The sequence below is a fragment of the Morchella importuna genome (assembly GCF_003444635.1).
Source record: "Morchella importuna strain M04M26 chromosome Unknown Morimp01GS033, whole genome shotgun sequence".
Lineage (NCBI taxonomy): Eukaryota > Fungi > Ascomycota > Pezizomycetes > Pezizales > Morchellaceae > Morchella > Morchella importuna.
Window position 1 is genome coordinate 348,325 of NW_025763430.1, and position 18,150 is coordinate 366,474.

Genomic DNA, 18,150 nt, shown 5'->3' on the forward strand with positions numbered 1-18,150 from the left:
TCGTATCGACACAAAAAAAAAATCATATTAAAATTTTAACACAACACGAAAAGCTTTGGCATTTTTTAGATTTCTGTTCTATGGGAATGTATAGGGAAATACACACAATCTGGGGGGAATTCTCGGCTTGGCTTTGGGGGGTTTACATTGGGATAAAGGGCACTGGGAACATGGAACAGTTCTTATAAAAAGAAAGAGGAAAAAAGGGAAAAAGCGCTGACCAGCTACCACCACCACATTGTTATCAATCCAGGAGCAGAAAGCAAAAGGAAGGAAAATTGAAAATGTTTTAAAAACGTTGATCGTTTTTACTTTCTGTATCCTTGGATTCATTTTTGTTCAATACGGGGGGTTATCTCTTTCATCTTCTCTTTTTTCCTTTCTTTCTTTTCTCTTCTAAGGGTCTATTATTACATCGTTGATATGGGAGGCGTATTATCATTATTATACCGAATTTTTTCCTTCTTGTCACTATCTTTTTGTGTTGTATTATTTTCTTCTATGTTGTGTTTTTTTCTTCATATTTCATTACCTCTTTCGCACTTGTTTTAACGTTGCTGATGGGGACATTCCGATCGAACGACGTTTCTATGGCATGGCTTCTTACGACCCGTTTACGAAAAAAAATCCATTTAACGAAACCCTTTTCTTCAGAAAGCCACCTCTCGCCCTTCATCTCATGGGCAGACAATCTTCATTTTTTTCATTTCTATCTGCTGTTTCTTCTACAATGTCTTATATCCCCTTGTTTGTACGTACGTATCTGTCCTATATCCTTGTTGCTACTATGGTGGTGTTTTTATTTTACTTTCTTCTGCGTGCGGGGCGGCGGCGGGCTGGCGGGGGCTATTTGTTTTTTTGTATGTTTTCCCCCCTTTTTCCTTTACCTGTATGTGTGTCATTTTGTATGTTATCTAGTAGCTAGTACAAAGAAAGAGTCTTTTTTTTTTTTTTTTTTTTTTCTAAACGAGGAGAGAGCAGCAGAAGATATCCTGTATGTTTTTTAAAGACAGTTTTTCACTATTTGTGTTTTTTCTCGGGCTAGAATTAGTAGCAGTATTTAGGTTTTCTGATTTGATTTGATGATGGTGAAATTATCGAATGGCAATTGTTTAACTACATACTACTATTTTTTGACCTTTTTTGCCTCCCTCCGCCCCCCCGAAAATCTGCAAGGCATCCATCTATAGATCTAGGACAGTGTATACGACGTAATTTATTACAGCAGGATCAATCAAGCAAGAGGTTAATCCGGATTTTCTGTTTCAGAATTCGAACCCGATCGGAGTTTACCAGGATAGGATATAGGAATTCTAACTAAGCCAGCCCTAGCCTAGCCCAAGTAGAGAGTACGTAGTTACAATTGCAATTGTAACCCCATATGTGCACTACGTATAACTAAGCTGCCCTGAGTGAGGAGCAGCAGGAGCAGCGCAACAGCGCCAGGAGAAGAAGCAGGAGGGAAATGCTTACCGGTGATCAGATGCCGCACACACCGGTATCGATAGCAATATGTGAGTATGTGTGTTCCTGGTGAGGATCTATCGTGATCAGGGGGGGCAAGCAAGTGGCGTGGGGTGTTGGGTACGTTGTTGGTCTAATCATTGGTCTTTAACGTTCAACGTTTCCGCTTTTGAAACTTAGTATTGCTAACTATCGACACCGCGGTCAAGCAAAGAAGCAGAAGCAGCAACAACGCAGAGGGGTTGTGCGCACGCGGTGTCCCTTTTTTTTTTTTTTTTGGTTCAGGTACAGGTACGAGTTTAGTAAGTGTGCAGTGTACCTATTGTAGTACTGGGGTTTGGTGATTGGTGTAGCAAGCTGATTGGTCGCTGGTTGCTGGTTACTGGTTGCTATTGCCAGGTACCATGTAATGTACAACGTTTTATGTCATGTTAATTATAACAACTCTTAACTACTTGGCTACATACACACAGACATACACCACGGACTCTCATTATCATAGACCATGCCCCGTCAATCCAGTAACTAGACGCCAGACCAGACAAGTCCAGCCCATCAAACCGCTCTTCTAATACAAACCTCACAATTTTTTTTTCCAAAATAACGATGCTGATCGTACCTGGCTATTACTGGCGCAGGGACGAAGCATACGTAACATCTAATCCAGGCACATCATCATGGCGGGGAAACTCGGCGGGTAAGCCAGGGGCTAGAAGGAGGGAATTAAAATGAACGGGATATGAAATCAGGAGATTCGATGGAAACACGGAGGGGTGTGTGGGATGAGGGACGTTTCCCGCGTACACAAGGCGGGGCCCGGATTATTCTTGCGTGTGGGGATTTACCGAATTAGATGCCCTGGCCAAACAGTGAGTGAGTTAGGTTGAATGATTACCCGACAGCTTCAAAGAAGGGTTCCTTCGGAAAATTTTCAGTGGCTAACGTACTGACTGGTAGGTAAGGTTCACTGCTAGTTAGATAGGCACCTGGCAGTCAGTAAGATAGAAACTAAAGGTAAATTGGAAAAGTGAGTCTTTGGATGACTGAGCTCCTCCACCATGAGGAAATGGTAATGTAGCCCGATTTGTTTTCTTTCAGTCCATCGTACATTATCTACTAAACCCAGTACCTGGAATACTAGAAGAGTCTTCGCCCAATTATTAGAACGCGGCAGGTACCGGTAATATTTGATAGTTAGCGGGGCGAAGGAAAGAAGTAAGTTAGGGGGGTGCTTAATATTCCGGTAGCTCGGTATCTAGAAAGTGGGAGGGTCGAGATTCCAAGGGTCATCCATGGTCACGTATGCATAACTTTACGTTGCTTGTGCTTCAGATAAAGTAGTCACTACCCCACCCCCCTGTCCATGTACTTTCATACTGGTTTTCTTCCACCATCAACCCCCCATCCCCAGTTCCCTGGCCTGCATCCCGTCACACACGGGGGTCGGGCGAGCCTCCAGGAGGGAAAAAAGCTCATCAAAGCTGAGAGTGTGCCGGGTGGTCTTGATTAAAAACTCTAATTGATTTGTTTTGTGTGTGGATGAATAATATAACGATCATGATGGGTCACAGGTATCATCACATCATCAATCTTTATTACCTGCCGGGACTGGCTGGACTCAGCTATCGTGGTCCAAGTAATGCTGGATTTTTGTATTATAGTTTATTATACTATACAGCAATAGCCGTGTTAATGATGATTATGATGATGATTGATCATGAAGTAATTAGGAAAGGTGCGAGAGCGACATGATGATGAGATGTGAGATCAGATCGGGAGCAGCTTGCGTGTGGTGCATTTGCGTTCAATTTGCCACTTGCTTGTTATTTCTGCTCCTGTTGGTTTTGTTATTCCTTTTTCTTTTCCCCTCTCATCATCATGTCATCTGCTTCCCATCTGGTTCGTCGATGAGTTCTTTTTCTTGCTGGTGCGATGCACCGACCTGCCTTTCAATCACACGTCTGATCGGTAGCGGCTGCGATGACCGGGCAGAGGGGTGCAGCTGTTTCAACGGCGAACCTGTAGATTGACATCTCGTGGTGGTGGTGGTGGTGGTGCAGTTTGATATTTCTGGTGTCTAGCGCTCTCTCTGGCACAAGGCGAATAAGAAGAGGAAGGCTGTGTAGAGAGATACGTGTATTAGTTATTTTGCAGGGTCAGAGCTTGTTTTCCCCCCTCGTTTTAGATGTTCACTTGGTGCGGTGGCAGTTGACCACGGCTATATTTGCCGATGAAGATTCGATGAATATTCGATCATGAACTATCACTCACTACCATTTCTGCCTGATTTCCCGTCTCTGGCATTGGTGAAACTATCAATGCGTTGTTTTGGAATGTATCAGCCGGATATAGGGGGGAAATTGCAGTTTCCCCGCACGAAAACTGCAGCCTTGTGGTAAGAACACGTTTTATTTTCGCTCTTTCAGCAACCCTGGATCGCTGTTTCTCGGAGAAATTTTGGGGGAAAGAGTTTTCGGCAGTAGGCAAGGAGCCTTCGCACTATCTGGGTTCGCGACCGTGTAGGAGATTCTATTCTGCTCTCGAGGCGCTGCCAAAACTCGCATTTCGGGTAGATACGATCAAGCACGATGCTGCGAGCTCCACTTCACCTCTCCCCGTAAAACCCCAAATATGTTCACCCTGATAAGTGTAGGAGAATCATTCATCTTCTAGTCTTTTTTTTGTTATCACTATCACTCGTCCTTCCGTTGTTCTTGGGGGTGTTCCGTTCCTCTATCCTCGGCCGCCGGAGCTAGAACTGCATCGTAAGAGATAAGTTCTAAGCAAAATGAATCAGCAGGCTTCGTTAAGGTTCCGGACCGGCACTCACTTTCGAGAAAGGACTATCGTATATTCATGTCTAACTGTTGGTATCTTACTAAGACTCAGAAGCACTACGGTAAAGAAATGGAGCCTTGGAGAATCGAACAGGGCTGATGGCTTCTCGAAAAGCCGCGCTGAGGAGCCATCTCCCCAGAGAGACTCGCGTTTTGCGTTTTGATTCGTATAAGCTATTGGACTGGAGCTTAAACCAAAATAAAAGAACACGTTATGGCCTACATTTGGTTGCGATGTTGTAGTATTTTCATCGGGGTCAGGATAACTACCCTCTATTTATAAATCGTCTAAATATCAAGATCAAGGCTAATCAGTACGCCGTATCGATAAACAAATCTTGATACGGAATGTCTAGTTTAGTTTATGGTTTTCTGTCCCAGATAAGCTTCGGTTTAGAGCAAAGGTTTCTTTACCGCAGGCATGGATAATCCGACATACAACTTCTACATCCTGCTGCCGGTATCTTTCAGTTGGGTCGGCATCCTGAGCTCCTGTCGCCCGCCTCTCAAACATTTACCCTACGGATATATCGTTCGTCTTTAGAGCCATCTTTGAGCTTTCTTGGGAGATTATCATTTCCCAGCGGAGACCGAGCTTAGGATTTGTTTGACTTGAGAGCCATTAAGCGTGTCGTCAATAATCTCGACGGCTATCCTCAAAGAAATATCACCAAGGCATATATCAGATATTGCGACTTGTCTGTAGCGTCGTGGTCCGCACACGAATGAATTATCAATCCATCATTAGCGTCGCGGTTCAATGATCAAGGTGCATTCCTCAATCACATACCATCACTCGGCGTACTGATGCTGACAATAACTTACCCAGTTCCAACCCATGGATGGGTTACGCCCCAGGTTCGTAAGTTATCCAGCGGAATCCTTGAACCAAAAAAAGGACAACACAGGGCCTGACCAAGCGTATCAGTCCAATTACGGTTTCTTTCTTTCTCGGTAAATTCTCTCTGGACAACGATATTTGTTGGGCGCGCTGATTCATGTATAAAAGTACGATGAGTTGGAACGAACCCTTGTCCTGCTCAATCCGGTTCGCGGAGGAGAGAAAAGAGTGTTCGGGCCGAAGAGGTCAACTCGAGGCGAAAAACTCGGTTCGTGGAACGGTGGTCCGTCGAAAGGAAGCCCTGCCACATACGCATACACCACTCGGGACAAAAATTGAAGTCGCTAGCCGGCTGTAAGAAAGAAAATCGGGCAGGAAAACCCTAACCCTAGAGTCACAGATGAGGGTCCATGTGGCCTTTCAACGCTGTCGAATCGGCCCGCAAGGTACAGCCGTTGCTACACGCATGTAGCCAATTAGTATAACGTGGAGCAATCTGAGATGAAGAGATGAGATGGGAGCTTTCTGAAAGGAAGGTGTTACACTGTAATAATAGCTCAAGTAATTAATTCCATGAAACTTTTCATGGTCTCGTGAGGGTTTTTGTTTTGTTTCGTTGGTTTGGTTGCCTCGGTTATTATCAAAGCCCCGCTCGATCGGGATTACTTTGCAAATTCAGTGTATTTCTCTGTCTCTCAAGCCGCTGGAGCCTATTTATTTCGGGGTCGTGAATTTATGATATAAGATTTTGCTTTTCATTGGCCGCTTTTGCGCTTGGGTTGTAGAGTCAAGAAGATGGTGTGAATCTTGGACCACACGAGACAAAATGTGAGCGGGCTAATTCGAGTGATATATCGTGAACCCAAAACCAGCCATACTAGGATGTGGAGTGGGTTAAGACATATATCTTCAGGGTCGGCCTGGTTTGATTTGGTCGATTGATTCATGGATCGGCCCGGTTATAAGAGATAATATATAAAGGGTATTATAGTTATACCTAGATAGTTAGGTCTGAAAAGTTTCGGAGTAAAGGTCTCGCGACTTCTTGTTCTCGTGCTTCCCGGTGGACAGAGCCGATTTATCTTATTTAAGAAACTAGTTGAAGATTAATATCTTGACTGAAAATTGGAGGGGTGATATAGAGGATATTATACCTATTATTATTAAGCTTAGATGTTACGATTACTTATATGTCCCCCGACTCCATAAGATGATAGTCTCGTATAACGTCGGCCCCGATAAGCCTTGAGTCTACTAATATTATTTGTTACATTGTATGGAGATCGCGCTTTTTGGTTTCCGTATTCGTATAAAGAAGCCTTCAGTAATAAATAAAAATGTATGTATCTAGTATATCATACTTAATGTTAGTCAACTATTCTGATAGTTAGAAATAAACGTACCAGCAGATTTCTAAACACATATAGACAGAGTGTATCAGTATGTCCTGGGAATATCGCCGATATTCGGCAGCAAAGGGATACAGTTTGGTGCGTCTCATTCAGGTCAAGGTCTTACAATACCTAAAGATTGAGGATAGCAACTAGAGATGGGCATATTTCAGATAGAAGTGATGATGGACTCAGATAAAAGAGTGTTGTGGGAACAGTTTTGGAACGAGGTTGGGAGTGGAGGTTGTCAAATTAAGCTTCCGCAATGATGCGCGCCTAGGGCTAATATTTGGCCCCAACCGAGCCCCCCTACTACATGTAGTGACAACACCTTATCGCAGTGGGAGAGGTTGCTGCAGTATTACATGTACTTATAGTAAGAGAGTAATGTCTGCCTGAGCCTCAAACCCCTTTCTTGACCTTAGGATGAATTCCTGGACATTCTCGACCCGTTACTATATGCATCCTTCTTAACTCGTAGTAAATGCGAAATGTTGATCGCAGCGCCCACCTTATGACCGCATATCTCATTTATATGTATGTTGGGGTCTGGTTTACGGGAAACGTCATAGCCAGACTTGAAGATTTTCCTATTACAAGGATATGGGGGTAGGCGGCCATGGATGCGGGTTGGTTATAAGTGATCACTCGACATCTATAAACCATAGTTTATAATTATGAGACTTTGATGATAGAGGCTGTCCACACCATGGCCACCGGCCCCCCCACTCTAGAAGAACACCCACAGCAAATATCAACTCCCACAACATAGAGAACCATAATTATAAAGAAGTATCGGCAGCACGAAAACAATAGGCTGATCCTTCACCGCGGCCCCTACTGTACATACTAGCCATATCCTCGGCCGCGAAAACGTTCAAGATTAGGGCTTGCCGAGCTTCAAACTTCCTGGGGTGTTAGTGATAGGAGATATACACTTGGGATGTTGTAAGGTGCTGATATTAGAATCACATAGTATCTCGACTTAGTTACACTGCACTCGATTGATTGATTGATTCATTGATTGATTGATTGATTGTACAGTCGACCCTTGCTATAAGGGTACGGAAGTTTCTAAAGACCGGATCACAACTTATAACTTACCTTTATGGAGCTGAGAAATCGGAGTTAGAGTTATTTCAGTTGATTTCTGGTCCAAAAATGAATTAATGGAGACTTGCGAGTTGTAGAGAAATTTGACCTTAACCCTTTCTATAAAGGTATGCGCCAAGCTTCGAAGGGTACATGTATTCTCCCCCCTTAAGCTTGTAACAAATACCGACTCTTAAAACAGCAAACTTTTGTGTGGCTTTACTAATAGATCGTGTTATCTCTCTTATCAAATAATAGATCTCCCATACAAATTTAATTCCTCTATTATAGGGGTCAGCATGCCAGCATTGTGTACAGCCCGGAGGCTATATTAATAGTTACATGTACACAACACCCACATGTTCTGTAGATTCCAAGAGTGCATCTTGCTATAAACACGGGTCGCATTAAGACCTCTAAAATAGTTTAATCCTAAGCTTAATTCAAGGTCAAAATCCACTGACCCTAACCCCGTACATCTTTGGGTGAAAGGCAGATCAGCTGCAGAGAAATATCAAGGAAATATGACTTGTAGAGAACATACGTCGTAGTACTTAGTATCGATCTCTCGCCCAATATCTCCGAGTCTGCCCAACTACCTCCTACCAAATGATAGCCCGTCACTTGGCGTCGGCCAAAAAGGGTACGTTTATAATTATGCTAGCTAGTTGCTACTTTAACACTAGCTAGATTACCCCCAATTTCTTTTCTCTCCAGTCAAGCACATAAAGGCAACCAAGCTTGACTCTATAGTAGCACGTGCTCTTATGGGAGCCTATGATTCGTGGGGGTATTGAATGAGGGGTCGTAGTTGGACCTGTGGGCAGCTAGGCTATTGGCATCATGAACAATCACTCTGATTTAGCAGTTGACTTTTTCAAAGTAGGCTGAGGTTCAGGATAAATTAACAAATAATCCAACAAGTAATAATGTATTTGATCTGCATGTGGTATATTAATAAAATGCAGGATACAAAATTCAAGAGTAGTATGGTGCGTCTGATCGACCTGAAAGTGTATTAATTAATCACAAGTCTATTTGGGACAAAAAGTATGTGCCTACTTTGACTCACCTAGAACAAGTAAATATCTTGATTTAATTGAGCTAAAGTATAATATCCCCCGATTAATTGCAAGTTCAATGTTGAATCCAGAGATTTGACAGGCCGATATAATATAGGTGAGTCCTAATTAAACACTGGCCAACTAAGTACTGTTATTGAGGCTATGTAAATACTACACTCCGAAGCAGCGTGTATATGTTGACCTTAGTTTAAACACCACCTCAATTTCTACTATTCTTTGCTGACACCCCCCAAGCAGTACAACCACAGAATTAAAACCATGCAATATCACTCAGACGGCTTGGCACTTTACTCTACTCTACGTCATGGACTGCACGACCTGGTACGCGCGTGGGAAGGGTAGCTACGGGTAACCTTAGAAGTGCGGATCCGTTCGTGCACATGCGCAGCTGAATTCGATTCCTTTCCTTTATGTAAGGCCCTAGCCCTACCTATGATACATACCGCCTTCCGCCCTGATAGACTCCGATCCCGATATAGCATCCCCACACCAGCTCTACGACACTAATCACTCAACCACAAAAAATTACTACTTAATCTCACAGTTATGGTCACGAACAATTATTATAGAAATACATATCTATTTCTATTGATAATCGATAACATAAGTAGGGATACGTAGCCAATTATGTATGTATATTTATCCAAGGATATACAGTACTGTTCATTACCACACTCTCATCTCTTCACTCATCTCCACGCCCATACTCATACTCATACTCATACTCACAGCCAACCCTATCCGCCTTTTGCCTTTTCTTTCTTTCCATATCATCGCACATCATACATATCATAAACTAACATAATCATAAACCTAGCCTAGATGACACCCCCCAAGGTGGAATAAGCAAAACAAATAAACGACAAAACACCGGTGAAAGCCAAAAAAAAGAAGAAAAGAAAAGATCAAAACGAATACCCCCGTATATCGGGGGCGCCAATTTTCATAAAGGAATCCGACAACACAGCCATCCAGCCCAGTCCAGATCAAGTAACCAAACAGTCTGGAATTTTCAGTCCATCCTTCAAGTTCCGGTTTACATCCATGAGGCCCCATTTGTCCTCCCACTCCTTTCCAGGCTCATTGTACACCACTTTCCAGGGCTCATCAAATGCCGAAAACCTATTTCTCCTGTTAACCCTCATCCTCATCCATCCATTGACATAGAGAAAATAGCACTCACCAGAAATACTCCGTCTTCCTTTTGTTCTCAGTACACAAGAAATCTTCCATAAACAGATTCATCTCGTCGATACCCGCCACACTCCCACGATCTTTACCACCACCACTCGGCCAGCCAACCTCACTGATCATGACCCTCGGTGCGGGCGTAACACCAGCCGTCAAAATCACATCATTCTGCTGGAAGAACGTGTATGTCCAATTCGCCGCTGTCTCTACCGTCACACCCGCGAAGAATGGGTGCACGTTTGCCATCAACACATCGACGTACGGGACCATACTAGATTTCCAGTTCGACCCTAGATCGGAGGTACCTACGGGAAGATCGATGGAGAGAGCAGTAAGGTTGGCGCGCACATCGGCGATGGTTCCGAACAGTTGCGTTTCTGTCAAATCCTCGCGGAACAGGACTTCATTTCCTACAGCGACACCCTCGAAGCGGTCTGCGCTGTAGTTCGCGAGAAGGGTATAGAGATGGTTGAGCTGGCGGGAATTGGTAGTAGTGTTAGAGTCTAGCCAGACACCGAGCCAAATCTTCATGGAGATGCCGAGAACATCGATGGCGTGAAGGACCATCTCGGTTTGGTTGCAGTCAGTTCCGTAGAGACGGAGCTTGTCTGTAAGGAGCGACATGACAGCTACATCGCGTGTGATGTTGTTTTGGGTTGGCGGGTTATCGATACCTGTACAGGTTAGTGGGTACGAGTGATGGGATATGACGGATAACTTACAGGCTGGATACTGCGAGTTCAATGGGGTGTAATCCATTCCATGGAATGCTTTCTTGAGGTTGGGATTATTCATGAGCGCAATGATCTCTTTTGAATCTTTATTGAGGTCGCCGTTTTGTTTGACATCTTCGTCTGCGCTTAACCCACTTCCGCCGTTGGTGCTACCTGCACTACTTGTTGACGCGCTGCTGGAGTTATTGTTCTTATTTCTTAGTATGACACCAGCTGCGGTACCGCCAGCTGCCGCAAGAATGATCACTAATATTACGATCCCCCAGATCCATCGTGTCTTCTTCCGCTGGTGCGCCTGTTTCTGCATCCATTCCGAGGAGGGCGCCTTTTCTGTAGTCGTTGCAGGTTCCATGATCAGCGACTGGAATAAATGCGGGGATGAAAGGAGGGGAGGGTAGTGGGGAGGGCTGATCATATTATATACATACCGCTCATCATAGCTGCACCACCTGCACCACCCAGCAACGCGCCCCCACCTCCACGACTTCTCGGCGGTGTGTTTGCACTTTTTCCAGCACCCAACCCTGCAGCGGCTGCGCCCCCTGTTCCTGCAGCTGCAGCTGCAATATAACCACCATTATTATACGCTGCCTGTTCCTCATCATCGCTAAATACGAAAGTTTCCGCATCCTTCGCTGTGCCATCAATTTGAACCTGACTTGCTGACAGTTGCGGATCCCACGTGGTGCTATATCGCTTGTACGGATTATCAGTATAGTGGCCACCAACAGGGTCGTTAAGGACTGGACGGTCCGGTACTGATCCAGGCCTATATCCTTGGAGCGGGGTGGGTGGTAATGATGCTCTGATTTTTCCATGATGCAGGGGAGGAGGAGGCTGATTGTAGGCCGAGGGCGGGGATGATGGGTTTGTGAACCGATTCCCGGGGATCAGGGGAGTATTAATTTGCGATACGGGGGGCACGGGATATCCCTGCCCATACTGATTATAAGTATCTGGTGACGGAGACGTATAGTACTGGTCGTCCGGCTCCATAAAGTTCGAAGAGCCTCCTCTTCTCCACTGGTCGTCTTCATCTCGATATCCACCTACTGGACATAATTGTTAATAAAGTTTCACGGAAGGTGCAAATAGGCTCGTGTCTGGGTAATGACACTTATGCCTGCACTTAGTCTCGTCTCACCTATGTTTCCACCTCCAACAGCAGCGGCGGCGGCAGCAATTGGTCTACGTGGAGCGTTATTCCCCATCGGTTCTCGTTGGTGGTTCGTAACGTTTGCAGTCCTTGGCGCACGGCTAACAGACGAGTCTGTGAAACTAGAATCTGACGAACTACTACTAGAGGTTGAATCGTGTCTTGCATGCCCGCCCTGGGCGTATTGATTATATCTTGACTGTTGTTGCTGCTGCTGCGGTATTGGTGTGGTATACTGAAGATTATTCAACGGCTGTCGCTGTTCGTCATCGCTGTACCTGGGGGCGCTTTTTTGGTTTAATGGGGTGGGAGGGAGAAGTGGGTGAGTGCGGTCACGATGCTCGGGGACATCGTCTTCGGCCTGGAACGAAAAGCTGCGCTGCATGGTTGTAGTGGAGTATGTATGCGCTTCAAAAGTTTTTTTTTATTTTATCCAATGTAGCCCGGCCACGCAATTTCTTATTGGCGACGTGGACCGTGCAGATAGTGGGGGGAGAGGGAGGGGGACTGAGTGTTTACAGTGGGAGAAACTCCTTGCTTTGTTGTTCTTACTCCTGCTTGCCTACACACTGGGATGGTGGGGAGGTCAGTGGCTATAGATTAAGGTTGTAGCTGGCACGAATAGAGTCAGCAAGTGAGAAAGATATATGGGGGGCTGGTAAGGAATAATAGTCGCATAATTGTATTAGGTAGGGGGGAGGGGGGGCGAGGGGCACTTACTCGGACACTGCAACAGAAACACTGGGCCGCAAGTCGAGTTCGTGTGATCTTGGGATAGAAAGGTAGTCGAAGAGGATGAAAGAAAAGAAAGAAAGAGAGAATAACAATATAGGTCGTGTAAAAGAAAAAGGTAAATACACGGGAGGCCGCCTGCAGGGACAACCACACCCACTAGTTCTGGGCCAGCTCTTTGGCAGGAGGCTGGACGGATGACAGCAGGAGTTTCGCCCAAGAGCTGCTGTGTTGTTGATACCATCACCAAATCTGGGGTGCGCCCGTTGCACAGGACAACCGGTTCCTGATGGGGAAATAGATGCACAATTGGCTATGGTGGGAACTCTCCCTTCTTCTGCATGTCAAGTGTAACTACTCTAAGTCGAAGTAAATTTTATAAGATCATTGGTGTTCCTGAACTAAAAGAAAACGGATTCACACACCAGCTGGAAAGGCATGACATGAAAATCCGTCCAACGCCAGTATCAGCCGAGACGAAAAACACGCCCTACCCAGACAGCTTGAGAGTCCGCATTTCAGGAATATTTTCAGCGAGACCATTTGAGAATGAGAATAGGACAAGTGAAGTTGGTCACGATTGAAGAGAGCTTTGACTTTGAAGGACTCGAAGATATCGATATGGATATCGATACTAATGCTGGATAACATCAATGACGTCGTCAGTTGTAGCGGGTTTCACAAACCCGGCCGCGGCCCACTTTGGACCCCAATCTCTACTGTGCTAGATCAGTACAGTTTTCATCAGAACTGCCTGTACCTGCATTAAGACTTAACGGGAACAAAGAACATCTACCTCTTCTCAGTTCTATTTCTGACCCTTAACTCAACAATACAGCCGTGATTAGTTTAATATCTATACGAGGTCATATATGTATATTAAGAGCACGCGATTCTTACTACTTTTATCATTCCATTCCACTCAAATAGGCACCGCCTGTGCAACCCACCCCCCACCCTTCACCCTGCTGAGAGTGCTCAAAACTCGGCTACCGATATCCGGCATCGTGTGTTGTTGTTTTTGCCTGCCAAATCTGGGGAAATCGCGCTAATGCGACATCACGTGCTTGAGCTAACTTAGACTTACATAAGGTTAAAAATACCAGATCGGCGACATGGACATGGACAGGGAAAACTCTGTCGGATGCTCGGGTAAAGTGGAATATTAACGCTCGTATTCCAAGGCAACTGCCATTGTATGTGAACTCGAAAGTATGGAAATAGGTGGGTTTTACTCGATATTTAGTTATGTATCTCTCACAGAGGAGATTTAATCTTTGTTGTGTACCTACTGTTTCTGTGAAAGAAGCTGTTTGGTCATGAACAGATGTCATCCCTTTGTGGTGTAGTTGGTATCACACCCGGCTGTAATTGCTTGCTTACCGGTTGGTCACCAGTTCGACTCTGGTCGAAGGGACAAACTTTTTTCCAACCTTTGACACTTTCATGTTTCTGTTTGTTTGTTGTTGTTGATGATGTTCTTTTTCAATGGCGTCGGCAATGATTGGTGGGATATCAAGGTGGTTGGTACAGCGAGTGATTGGTTGTGACTGGCAGGCTTGCAACTACCCAGTGCCAACAAATCAAGGGTTGACAGATCAGTGGTTGGCTGGGTAGTGGCATTCAGCCAATGATTGATACACAAGCGGAAGTTGCTTAATCATTGAAAACATTAATAGCGGGTGGGCCTTCAATTGGTTTAACTAGCTTTGTGAAAGTGCATAATTCATTTACGGGCGTGGCTACACACAGTCAAATCAAGTCATCATAACCAACCTCAACCTTCCTCCTATTTCTTGGTATGGAATAGCTATCGCGTGTGGCGTTGAATTGCTTTTATTTGAGCGTCTGGGGGTGGGTGTAGATGGCACGTGCGTGTATACTTCTGGTTATGATAGTTGTTATGGCGGCTTGGCCTTGATAGGTCTTTGGGTTTGAAGGAAATTCTGGTCGGGGCCGCGGGGGGCGCAAAGCGAAGAATACAGTAGATGGAAATAAGAATAAGGAGTTTATGAATGACTGCTGTTTTCCGGTAATTCTCTTTTCCCCCCTTTTGCAGCTCCCACGATGATCTCAAAACCCGAGTGATAATCTGTGATCACAATATTGTTTTTTCATTTTATGAAAAGTCTAACTACAAGTATGTAGTGCCCATTGAACACTTCAATAATCTCAATTTGAGACTCGGATAAACCACAAAGCATACTATAAGTTAATAATAATAAAAAACATCAGAATAACCGTTTCGCAAATTTGACTTTTCAAAATTGCACAAGCCCATCACTCAAATAAAAGCCGAGTGGCTTTCCATCCGCCTTTCCATAAAGACCCTCTCCTCCACAATAGTTTCCTTCGATTTCCCCTTCCAACCCATCCCCTCACCACCAACGACGGGCCCGAATTGCGTATTGACCGCATTCTCAATGTCCACCGTAGACATTTGGGATAATACACTACGCGGCCTATAGACCACAGGTGGTATTCCATGCCCCTGGCTACCAGATCTGAGAAGAGCTTTGGATTTCCTTTTTCTATTCTCATTTTCGTTGTTAAGTTTGCTGCTGGTGTAGTTCTCATTCATACTGATGCTACTAACTGTGTTTCTGGGAGTGTTCCTCGGGGTGTTGTAGTCCCCGTTGCCGGCGAGAGTGCTTCTGTGATTCCAATTAGGGTTATAATCTTTGATCTTGAGACCGCTCCTGATCTTCATTTTTGGCGCAAGAGGAGCGATGGTCACTCCACGGTAAGTGTATTCACTCTGCCCCTGTGTTAACGCCGCCATCTGGGGCGGTGATGTATTCTCATCCGAAAATTTCGGTGTGACAGTAATGTCTGTGTAGGCACTTGATCTGCTATCGGTATCCATAATTCCCGTCGCCTTGCGGTAAGGGCTTGGAGTCGATTCCCTCACGAGTTCATCAACTGAGCTCGAGTACGGAAAAAACGTCGATGCGGACCTGGTTACACGCAGTCTTCTCCTTACTGTGTTCTGAGGGGTAATAGGGATATCCACTGGGGGCCCAGAATCTTTCTCGGACTTGATAGCCAAACCTGAAACTTGCTTGGCCAGCCCTGCAAGATGCGAATCTACGCTCATCTGTCGTAATTCTTCATGTACAGGGTTACTAACAACCCACTCTTTCGTATTACTCTTGCTGCTCTCTCCTTGTTGATAAGACAATGGCCGCGCCGGCACAGGTGGTGGGACCCCTCCTCCGCTGTTCAAGTCGCGCGTCCATTTCCCACTATCCTTTCTAATAGCAGTTACGACAGTATTAGTAGATGCGGCTGTGTAGGGCCTCTCAAACATATTTTCTTCTTCTGGTCTTAAAGCTAACCCAGGTGCCATGTAGTATCCAGGTCCATTATACCCAGGTCCATGAACATACTCGGCTTCCTCCCTTCTTGCACTCGGCGAGCCCCGATCAAGACGTCTCATCAACGCAGAATAAACTCTCTTTGCTTCGTAGCTCTTTCGCACCTGCTGTTCTCCAACCGAAGGTGGAGAATAAATGTTATCCTTAATCTTATTTGGCATGTTTTCGTCTATTATAGAGAGCCGCTTCTTCTTCAATGAAGCCCCTAATGTGGCATTCCATGTAGACTTACCATCTGTAGTCGTAGATGAAATTCTATGCGGTGGCTGTATTTTCATTGGCGGGGTTGCTTCCCCCAAGGACCCAGCGACGGAACGCAACATTTCACATGACGGAACATGTCTGAATGTTGGTGCCCTTGAGATAACAGCTGGGCGGATCGTAAGATTATTCGGCTCAGGGATATCGATAATATCCTCGTGAAGCTCTGAAGGACTGACATAATCTCGAAAGTGCTGCCGAGTCGATGTGACATGTTGCTCGGGGAATGCTGGTTCAAGCTTGACCTTTTTCCCCAATGCTCTACGCATAGTTCCAAAAAAAGAGGCCGAAATTTTCCTCGCTTTTTCACCAACTGCCTTCCGTACTGAAATAGACACCGACTCGTCTGGGTCCTTCTTTTTTCCGCGTACCGTTTCTGGAAACGTACTATGTCTCTTAGACGTAGATAGATAAAAAGATTTACGATCCTTTTGTGTATATTTCTCCTCTTCTAACTGCCTCCTTACTGACTCAGGCATGAAATCTGTCCCTCCTCGTAAGAAAGATGTTGATTTTCTCCTATTCTTGCTCGACATACTATCGGGGGAGCGCTCAGATGAATATACAACGGAAGATGAATACTCATCCTGTGACGAGTCTTTTGAGAACATTTGGCCAACACTAAACATGCTTCGTGTTTTCTGGAGTCTTTTGTATGAGGATGGATTCGATGACTGGTAACTGCCTGGATAATCATCGGTATCCGAAGTTGTGAAATTCATTGAACGGCGGCCACGGGGTGTGGATCGTTGTTCTATGTTTTCATGCAGACCAGATCTTCCCTTTCCTTTGGTATTTCCAGTATCACAAGGTTCAGGAAGATCATAATCAGTAGAGGCATCGCCGTTTTCGCCCTCATTAACGAGCCTGATAGTTTTTCTCTTTGAATTCGAACTTGTAGTAGCTTGAGGATACTTAGTATCTTCAAGGTTTTCGCTACTACTAACGGGAGTCTCAAACCTGACAATCTGGGATCGGCGGCGCTGCAGGTCATCGCCATACGCACGTTTTGCGGCAGCAACAGCTTGTTGGTTCCTTTCTTCAGGTGCCATCATTTCCGATTTTGTCAACGCTGTGGCTGTATGTGAAACGGTCTTTGACCGGTGGATCCGGCCATTACAGCGGATGGTCGCAGTAGCGGGGTTAGGTGATGAGACGGTGTTGCGGCGTTTTAGCATTTTGAGATGATAGGGCCGCTCTCAATTTTTTCTGGATGTTTGCTTATGAGGAGAGGAATGTAGAATAGGTGACGTATACAAAGAAGATGTAGAAGGACTCGAGTCGACACCTATCTAGAGTGGCATGTGCTCTCATCGATATCAGAATCATGAAAGATCACTCACTCACAACATGACACAGTGGATACCTCTCTGTAAGTGATAGAACTCGTTCGATTGCCGAATAGACCCGCTGTTGAGGTTCTATCGAATAGAATGGGGGATCTGTTTGTTTGTTATAGACCCCCCCTTCGGAGTGAGGGATTTATTTGATAGATATACTTCTATCCATTTTTTATCAGTTGAAATAGAGAGGATACCTTGCTAGCGCGAAAAATAGTACTAAAAGATGGCTTAATGGTGCTTGGTTTGTTTATGAACCGATTAGATCTTTAGGAACGTATAGCATTCATATATTTATGGGAACCTGGTCTATTCGAGGGCCATCCTCTATTGCAACAGGGCACTTTCTATCGCTTACGGGGTCTAGTGTCGCGGTAATACAGAATGTTAAATTGCACATTATTTCGAAAAAGTATTTTTGAAATGCGACATTATCACCTAGACATAGATGTACGCCGGTTGAAATCAATCATTGACTCGTTTACATGAAGATCTCGCCGTTTTCAGAGAAAGTAGAATAGAATGGCATTAAGGCAACAAAAAGAAAGGAAAACCCATATCCCGCTTCCAACGTACATCATTAAGAGTAGAAACACAGTGACAGAATGTACTTCATCCCCATCCTCGCAAACCCACTATATACCTCGCT

The 18,150-nt window shown here is 44.9% G+C and overlaps 3 protein-coding genes across 3 annotated transcripts; 1 reads left to right on the top strand and 2 right to left on the bottom strand.

The window, feature by feature from the left end:
* Window positions 1-5,061: 5,061 nt before the first annotated feature.
* LAJ45_09021 (uncharacterized protein) lies at window positions 5,062-5,500 on the top strand (the record flags this gene model as incomplete). The annotated part of the gene is made up of 4 exons (XM_046118568.1): window positions 5,062-5,070; window positions 5,131-5,163; window positions 5,230-5,255; window positions 5,311-5,500. 4 exons carry the CDS (start codon window positions 5,062-5,064, stop codon window positions 5,498-5,500), a joined length of 258 nt encoding a protein of 85 aa, XP_045968245.1.
* Window positions 5,501-9,696: 4,196 nt separating this feature from the next.
* LAJ45_09022 (uncharacterized protein) lies at window positions 9,697-12,176 on the bottom strand (the record flags this gene model as incomplete). The annotated part of the gene is made up of 5 exons (XM_046118569.1): window positions 9,697-9,832; window positions 9,894-10,575; window positions 10,624-10,965; window positions 11,064-11,684; window positions 11,780-12,176. 5 exons carry the CDS (start codon window positions 12,174-12,176, stop codon window positions 9,697-9,699), a joined length of 2,178 nt encoding a protein of 725 aa, XP_045968246.1.
* Window positions 12,177-14,807: 2,631 nt separating this feature from the next.
* On the bottom strand, window positions 14,808-17,339 carry LAJ45_09023 (uncharacterized protein; the record flags this gene model as incomplete). The annotated part of the gene is made up of 1 exon (XM_046118570.1): window positions 14,808-16,883. The coding sequence occupies one exon, from the start codon at window positions 16,881-16,883 to the stop codon at window positions 14,808-14,810; it is 2,076 nt and encodes a 691-aa protein (XP_045968247.1).
* Window positions 17,340-18,150: the final 811 nt, after the last annotated feature.